Below are 9,593 nucleotides of genomic sequence, written 5' to 3'. Positions count from 1 at the left end.
TTAGTGTCTGCAACGATACACCCAATGTCAGGCCCCTCTGTGCCTCATCTATGCACTCACATATGAAAGTTAAGTCAGATTCATTCTACTGGTTTTCCCGTTTCCTGTCTGTTCTTCCTCCTCCTCCTCCTCAATCACCTTCATCAACTCTACTGATCTTTCTTTTATTTTGATGAAATTCCTTAAGTGTAAAATTCTTAGAGCAACCTCAGCAACATACCACACTTAGAAAATGCCCACATGTGATATTTCTAGATAGTCCTCAAGTTCAAATTTTGGTGATAAATTACTGAAGCAAATAAGAATGATCTTGTGTAACAAAATTGTCCATCTAAAGAATATAATTTTAGAAATAAAATGCTTTTCAATATATAATATTTTTTAAAATGCAAGGGACATAAAGAGATATTTGATGACATTTTACTTTAGAAACTTTTACTATGTACTATTGAAGGTTTTTAATAAGCATATTCTTAATTTCTAACCATTTAAAACAATTAAAAATTTTAGTTTGGCAAGGAAAAAAATCAAAACTAGTTCCCAATTATTTACCATAGGTTCTAAGAATTATGATGTGCTGTTGTTTTTAATTCCAAGGAACACCAAAGATAAAAATACTACTTGATTATAAGGAAAGGAGATGAAAGTAAAGTTTAGATTGAAATATAGTAATGAAGTCTTGTACCTTGGTCCCATTGAATATCTCATTTACAATATGTTGACATCCTTCTACAGCACCATCTCCATTAAACTCCAAGGCAATCACAGGACCTATAAGCAAACCCAAGAAGTGTTTTCTTAGTATGAACACAAATATATTCTAAAATTAATCTTTGTATTCTTCCCTGAAGAATCTCCAGCATTTTCCTTGGGGGCGAGAGAAAAGGAAGAGGGAAGTAGACAGATGGGGCTTATCATCTCAGTTTCTTCTTCCTACACTAATCATAAAACAAATTAACATCATCTCATTTCATGATGAATAGCTGCAGTGCTATTATAGGACTAGTGTCACATTTTTAAAGTGTTGTAAATAGCCTGGCTTTTCTGGGGTTTATTCTTCTATAAAAGCCACAGGATCTACACTGATTTAGCAGTACAAAGAATACTTGATAAAATAGCAAATAAGATCAAAAGCAATCCAAGTCAACATAAGTAGGTCTTGCCAGGCAGCCAGCCTTGCTTCCAACTCTCCTACTTACCAGCCAAGTTTTGGGCCATCAACAATGGAGCTAAGCCAAATAGGAATTGAGGCAAGGCACCAATGCCCATATGAAAGTATTTTCCTTGAGTGTGTCTCAAAGCTACATTCTAGGAACAAAGATCTTTTTTTTTTTTTAATCCTTTGAATAGAAGGATGTGTGTCTCCTTTTCCTTACATTAATTTGAACAATTTAAAAACTCTCTGTACCTTAAATTTTGGGGTAGAGATTCATGATTTCATCTTTGGTAAGCTTGGATTGAAATGTAGAATTGGCACTACTGGTGTTAAATTGCTGGCAAGCATAGCCATAAATTACACGAGCAAAACATGCCCTTTAATTCAATTAATACTTATTCAAATTTCACTGCATCCCTAACAGATTTAATTTTTATTTCCTACAGTGATTGGGAAGTCCTGACCTCCAGGGAATTACAAATTTCTTTTTAAAAAGACATAATCTCATTAAACAAATACAAAACAACATAGAATAATGAAGTACTAAGCATGAAATATCAAGGTGAATCAGTATGGAATACTAAGTTGAGTGTAGCCATGTGCCACAGGACAAAGCACGAGAATGAGAAAGAAAAGATCACACTACATGGGGCACCAAAATAACTGAAGGCTTATGATTTAATACAGACAACATATACAGAAAAGGCAGGATATATAGCAGTCAACTATGCACTTAGACACGGAACAAATTAAAGTATGAGTTTTTCAGCATCACAGTGTATAGATCAAGATAAGTACTGGGTAAAGAAAAGAGGGTAACTGGGGACATTTTTTTTTTGCTCTCAGCAGGCTCTGTGAAGATAACATTAAGAGGGCATCAAATGGAGCAAGAGATAAATGAGGTAAAAGTAGGAACAATTCTAAAGGGAGGCTTAACAGGAAAAGGTTCTTAGTTTAGAGAACCTACTTCAACTCATGGATCTGTTTAGAAAGTTTGATTGTCATGTAAAAAGATAAATGTTGAGGTAAAAAAACTAAGAAGTATTATGGTTTGGATTTTAAATATCCCCCCAAAAGCTCATTTGTTGAAGGCTTGGTCCCCAGTGCAATAGTGTTCAGAGGTAGGGCCTTTGGAGGGTGACTGAATCATGATGGCTCTGACTACATGAATGGATTAACCCACTTATGGATTCATAGCTTAAGGGGTTTAAGGGGTTGGGGCCTTGTTATAAAAGTGAGCTCTCTCTGTTTCCTGGCCACCATGAGGTGAGCAGCTTTGTTCCACCATGCACTCCCCAGCATGATGTTCTGTCTCACCACAGGCCCAGAAATACTGGAGGCAGATGGCAGTGGACTGAAACCATGAACCAAAATGAATCTTTCCTTCTTTAAGTACTCAGTTATGGAAAGCTGACTAACACAAGGAGAAAAGAGGGGGCCAGGTGGAAAGGACAGGAATAGAAGTGAAACTGCTCTGAATATACCTTTCTAAATATATTTTTGACACTGGATATCATATCAACACCTCAAAAAACAAAATTAAATATGGGGGCTAAAAAGCAAAAGCAGTTCCAAAAAGTAAAAACAAGCTGAAACAAATGAATCTAACTGCATATTAAGTTAGTGACATGACCACACAGAGAAAATAATTATTCCAACCAACCTTACGAGGCAATATTTTGCCTGTACACCCTCAGTGGAATATGGTCTAAGGATAAAAAGATAGAAGGAAATCTTAAAATTTCAGTAATCTCAATTTTAGTAGTAAAATTTGCTGTTATTCTGAAACTATTACATGCATATTATAGGATAAGTTAAAGCATATTATAAGGAACCAAGATTTTCAGAACAAAAGTATTATAAAATGAAAAAAAATTAAATAAGAAACATATTAGCTGTGAGTTGGTGCTATAGTTTGGATATTAAATGTCCCCCAAAGGCCCATGTGTTAGAGGCTTGGTCTTCAGACCATGGTGCTATTTAGAAGTAGTGTAAACTCTAAGAGGAAGTGCCTAGTGGGAGGTCTTAGGTCACTGGGGGCTTTCCTTCAAAGGTGATTGTGGGACTCTGGTCTCTTTCTCCCTTTCATTCCAGCCCATGAGGTGAACAGGCTTCCTCTGCCACATGCTCCTGCCATGGGATGCTGTGCTCCAATAGGCCTAAAGCAACAGGGCCAATTGGTGATGGGCTGAAACCTCCAAAACTGTGAGCCAAAACCAAACCTTTCCGTTTTAGTACATTGATTATCTCAGGTATTTTGTTACAATAATGGAAAGCTAACTACCGTAGTTGGGAATTGTTAAAGCTGGGTGATAGGCATGGGGGTTTGTTATACTATTCTGTTTTTTTATATTTAAATTTTTTTCATTAAAAATAAAAGATCTGGGGGCTGGGGTGTGGCTCAGTGGTAGAGCACTTGCCTGGCATGTGTCAGACACTGGGTTAGATCCTCAGTACCACATAAAAATAAATAAAAATAAAACAAAGGTATTGCATACATCTACAACCAAACATTTTTTTAAAATAAAAAAAGATATGACTGGCAAGTTTAGAAAGGTCTTGACAGAGAAGAGCTTCCTATATATTTTTTAATAAAACACAGCTAAGTTAACCTTATAAAAGAGAAGCCTATAATCTTAATTTTTTCATTTAGAAATGTCAATGTGAACTCATGATCTCTTTTGCTTTAAAACAAAAAAAACCTTAGTTCTGGCTGAATCTACTGGTAAATACTAGAAGAAATGACAACCCAGTAATAAGTAGCACCTGTATTTCTAAACATCATTCTCCACTAACAAGAACTAAATAATTTTTAAAAATAGATAATTCCATGTCTAGGAAAAGAAATGGATTAAGATCAACCTGGAACACCTTTTTTTCTGGTACTGGGAATCAAACCCAGGGTCTCATACATACTAGGCAAGCAACTATATTTTCAGTCTGATTTGGAACATCTTGTTGAGCCAAAAAGCAATGAAGCTATCAAAGGCTAATGGAATTATATCAAAAGGACACAGAAACCAGTCTTAAGGGGCTCCCGCTGGCCAAAGATGAGACATGGTAAATAATTCCTGCAGTTTATTAAAACACTGATATATAAAAATTCATGAGTTCATAATTATATTTAGAAAAAGAAACAAAACTCACCGTATACCACTGGAGGCTGCCAGGGTACCAATTCATTACTGTCAAAATTGATGTTTATTTTTCTCTTTATTTATTCTGCTTTTCTAATATGAAGCATATTTCAAGTTATCTAAACACCTCTGGCATACAAGGAGAAATTCTGTTAATGTCCATTAATAAATGCAGACAGAGGTAGTGATACAATTAGAAACTGGTCATTTTGCAAATCCTATTAAAATAACTGGTTTAGGCAAAAATCACATTGTTTTCAGCATCCTATAGGGATGCTAAATTGATAAGGTCATTACCACCTGAATCTACTGATCAATTTTAGCATGGCTGAAAGTACAACAATCAAACATGATTTACCTTCTCATTTAAAGCAAAAGAAAATAGTACTGCCTATGAAGAATTCTTGCCAATAAAATAATTAAACCTGAATGTAAATAAGGCTTTGATCTAACTTCTAGTCTATAAGAAAGATAGAAGAACAAATTAGTCCCAAGAATACTAAAAGACAGTTGACCAACTGTTTTCAACAAGACAAAGGCATGAAACAAAAAGAGGAGGAAGAATATCTGTTTTTGGTTAAGAGATAAATACAAAACAACCAATTACAATGAGTGGGCCTATTTTGGATCTGGATCAAATTAACTGTAAAACTACATAAAGAATTCTGTTAGATAATTGGGGTAATTTGCATACAGACTGGATATTAGATGATCTTACAGAATTATTGCTAACTGTTAACTGTTAGATGCATTGTGGTTACTTAAGAAAATATCTGTTTTTCATTTTGTTTTCTTTCACATAGACACTGAAATGCTTAGGGATGAAATGACAGGACAAATCAAAATTTGATTAAAAAGAGATTATAGATTTTAATTTTTGTACTGGGGATTGAACCCAGGGGCACTTAACCACTGAGCAACATTTCAAGCCCTTTTTATTTTTAATTTTGAGACAGGGTCTCACTAAGTTGCTGAGGCTGGCATTGAACTTTTGATCTTTCTGCTTTCTGCTTCAAGCCTCCTGAGCCACTGGTATTACAGACATGTGCCACTGTACCAGGCAGATTATAGATTTTTTAAAGAATGAGAAAAAGGTAAGAAACTAGGGGATGGGACACATGGGGTCATTAAACTCTACTTTTGAGTAGAGGCAGTACATAAGGAAATTTCCAAAAGCACTGAAATAAAAAGCTGTTAATAAAATGTAGGATTCCAGTTTCACAGAGTAGAAAGTGTGAACTAAGGTGGAATAGAGAATACTTTTATTCAGAATTACTACAAGAAAGCACTGGATTTTTTTTTAAGTTTAGGCATTTATTACTGAAATTTCCTGTTTTCTATAAGGAGAACAGAATGTAGAATACAGAAATACAATTTTAGTAGAATTACACAGGCATGCAATTTAGTTAATATTCTTTAACTAGAATATAATGAACTTCTAATAAGCAACATAATAATATTCTGATGTACCAGTGCACCAGTTTTGATTAACATGTGGATAATCCTAAATTTAAAAAACATTACATTGTAGAAATTACATTTTCACTCCACAAATACAGCTGGAGATCTCAACACTACTGTCTCACCAGTGTTAGGAACAAGGTGGCAGAAAATGAGCAAGCATACAGATGATTTAAATAGCACTATCCATCAAGCTCACCTAGTGGTCATTTATAGAACATTCCACCAGTAACAGCAGGTACACATTCTTTTCATATGCACAGGGAATATTCACAAAGATAGACCATATCCCATGACATAAAACAAACTCACTAATTAAAGAAAACAGAAATCATACAAATATGCATTCTCGGACCATAAGAGAAAAACATGGAAATCAATAACAAATAAATCTGGGCAATCCCCAAATGTTTGGATATCATATTTCTAAACAATACATGGATCAACAGAAAAGTCTGAATGGGAACTAAAAATGTTTTTAACTAAGTCAAGGGTCAACATACTTTCTCTGTAAAGGGCCAGATAGGAAATATTTTAGGCTTTGTGTGCTATACAGTGTCTGTCATGAATCAATAACTAATCAACTCTGCTGCTGTATCACAAAACATAACAGATAAAAGAATGAGCATGGCTGTGCTCCAATAAAACTTCATTTACTACAGCAAACAGTGGGCCATATTTTGCCAAACCCTGAATTTAATGAAAATGAAAATATATATATTGAAATTTTCAAGATATAACCATAGTACTTAAAGAAAAAATTTTAACATTAAATATATACACAGACGATCCTCATTGGCAAATCCCTTTATTGTGAATTTGCCTACTTGTTAAAATTATTTGTCAAATCAATACTTGCAGAAAATCAATACTTGCAGTGTTTTCATGTTTTTTCTTGGACTTGCAGAGATGCAAAAAACTTGACTTCCCTGATGTGAATGTTCCCATCTGAAGCTGAACAAGCAGATGCTCTCCGCCTTCTTGGTTCAGCTCTCATACTCTAAACAAGTGTTCAGTTTTGCCGTCTGGGTAGGGCCATATTTTTCATATTTTTATGTTTTCCATGATTTCACTATTTAAAATGGTCCCCAAACATGGTGCTGAAGTGCTTCCCAGTGTTCCTACACTGAGGAAGGCTTTTCTGAACCTCATGAGAAAATATGCATTAGATAAGCTTCTAAGTTGTAAATACTGTTAGATGTGATTTCTTAAAAAAAAAAAACAACAAACTTTATGTCGTGCTGATGATGGAACCCAGTGCCTCACGCGTGCTAAGCAAGCACTCTACCACTAAGCCATAACCCCAGCCCTATGATTTCAATGTTAATGAATCAACAGTATAGTGCATCTAAAATCAGTAACCTATGCTCAAATAAAACCTATGAGCAAATAAAATTTAAAGCTAGTGAAAAGAAGGAGATAAATATCAGAGTAGAAATCAATGAAATTGAAAAGAAAATCAATAAGGAAAAATCAGACAAAAGCTATTTTTTTGAAATTATCAATAAAATGATAAACTTTATATGAAAATATGATGAACATTACTAATCATCAGGGAAATGCAAATCAAAACCATAATGAGATTTCAACTCTTACACGTCAGAATGTTATTATCAAAAAGAGAAGTGCAGTGGCACATGCCTATAATTCCAGTGATTTGGGAGGCTGAGGCAGGAGGATTGCAAGTTCAAGGCCAGCCTCTCAGCAACTTAGCGAGGTCCTAAGAAACTTAGTGAGAACCCGTCTCAAAATAAAAAGTGAAAAGGGTTGGGGACGTAGCTCAGTGGTAAAGCACCCCTGGGCTTAATCCCCAGTACCAAAGGGGATATGGAGCAAAGAGAACCCTTGTGCACAGTTGATGGGACTGTAAATTTCTATAGTCATATTGGAAACCAGTTACTCAAAATATTAAAAATATAATTATCATATGATCCAGTAATCCCATATATACAAAGTATACAGTCAAGAGAAATAAAATCATTATCTGGGAGACATATTTGCCCCCCATGTTCATTGCAGCATTACTAATAATAGCAAAGACTTGGGATCAACCTAAGTATCTGCTGACAGATGAATAGAGAAAGAAAATGTGGCATACATATACAAAAGAATATTATTCAGCAATAAAAAGAAGGAAATCCTGCCATTTGAACCTGGAGGGCATTATGCTCAATGAAATAAATCAGAAAAAAGTAAGACAAATACTGTATGATCTTACTTAGATGTGGAATCTAAAAGTTGAACTCACGGAAATGTAGAAAAAATGATGGTTGCCAGTGGATGGGGGAAATGAGGAGATATTAATCAAAGCATACAAACTTTCAATTTTGTATAAGATGAATAAATTGAGGATAGGTATGTAGCTCAGTGGTAGAATGCTTGCCTAGCATACACAAGGCACTGGGTTTGAAGAGACAAGTGTCTAGACTAATGGGAGCATTAGAGTGAGAGTGAGAGTGATGGGGAGGGGTCTCAAATTAGCAACAGCAGAAATGAAAGAAAGACATCACTACTGATCACACAGGCAATAAGGAAATACTATAAAAAACTCTATGCCCATGGATCAATAACTTAAATGAAGTCCAACAATTCCCTGAAGACACAAACTATAAAATTCAAGAAGAAAAAAATAGCCCAGAGTCCTATATATAATAAACTAATTAAATTTATAGTTAAAAGTCTTCTAAAGAAGAAATCTCCAGGCCCAGATAATCTCACTGGTGAATTCTACTATACATTTAAGGAAGAAATTATACTAATTTTCTGCAGTCACTTCAAGATCATAAAAGAGGAGGTTACATTTTATGAGGCTAGCATTATCCTAATGCAAAAACCAGATAAAGACATTATAGAAAAGGAAAACTACAGACCAACATCCTTCATGAACAAATATGCAAATACCCCCACAAAATATTAGCAGGCTAGGGTACTGTCCAGTGGTATAGTGTGTGCTTAGCATGCACAAGACGCTGGGTTCAATTCCCAGTACCAAAAAATAAAATAAAAAAATATACATATATTATCAAACTGAATCTAGAAATATATTAAAAGGGATAATATGTCATCATGAAGGAGGTTCACCTCAGGAATACAAAGCTGGTTCAACATTCAGTTATTAATAAAAGTCATTTACCAGATTAAATGAATAGTAAAAATATGATCACATTGATAAATGCAGAAAAAGCATTCAACAAAATTTATTATCCATGAATGATAAAAACACAGCAAACTAGGAATAGACAGAAACTCCCATAACATAACAAAGGTATGTGTGAAAAAACTACAAATGGCATCATTCTTAATGGTGAGACTGAACATTTGTACCCTGAAAGAAGGAAAAGATGTCCTCTCTCACTACTCTATATACATCATAGTGAAATCCTAGCCAGTATAATAATGCAGGAGAAAGGAATGAAAAGCATACATATAGAAAAATAAGACCTGGATGCAGTGGTATATGCCTACAATCTCAGCAACTCAGAAGGATGAGGCACAAGAATCCCAAGATCAAGGGCTTCCTCAGCAAGTTAGAAGAGAGAGAGAGAGCCACAGCCGAAGGGGCCCCAGCAAACTTCCAGCTGCCAGCAAACTTCCAGCTGCTGGCTGATGATTGGCTCACAGCGGCCCCAGCAACATCTAGCTGATTGGCTCCTCTGTGGTGATGCTCATTGGGCTGTTTCCCTGCCCTTTCAGACCACGGAGCTGCTCATTGGGGGACTTTTTTGGCTCCGCCCACGTGACCCAGCCAATCGGCCTCAAGAGCAGGAGGATTGTGGGAGGTGGAGAGAAGCTTGAGTGGGAGAGAGAGGCTTGTGGAAAGCCGGTGGTGGCAGTTGAGG

At 35.5% G+C, this 9,593-nt stretch overlaps 1 protein-coding gene across 3 annotated transcripts in view; it reads right to left on the bottom strand.

Moving 5' to 3' along the window:
* Positions 1-9,593, bottom strand: part of Rp2 (RP2 activator of ARL3 GTPase) — a 49,116-nt gene that overhangs the window by 4,266 nt on the left and 35,257 nt on the right. For 2 of the 3 annotated variants that reach the window (XM_015488151.2, XM_015488152.2), the window contains exon 4: positions 686-771. In XM_015488151.2, coding sequence (XP_015343637.1) covers positions 686-771 — 86 coding nt within the window. Of the gene's footprint in view, positions 1-685; positions 772-2,819; positions 2,865-9,593 lie in introns of those variants that run through there. The other variant, XM_048796531.1, reaches the window with a different exon arrangement.

Source organism: Marmota marmota, unplaced genomic scaffold (genome assembly GCF_001458135.2).
Source record: "Marmota marmota marmota unplaced genomic scaffold, marMar, whole genome shotgun sequence".
Classification (NCBI taxonomy): Eukaryota; Metazoa; Chordata; class Mammalia; order Rodentia; family Sciuridae; genus Marmota; species Marmota marmota.
The sequence above is the reverse complement of the archived record's forward strand: the minus strand, read 5'-3'. Positions and strand labels throughout refer to the sequence as shown.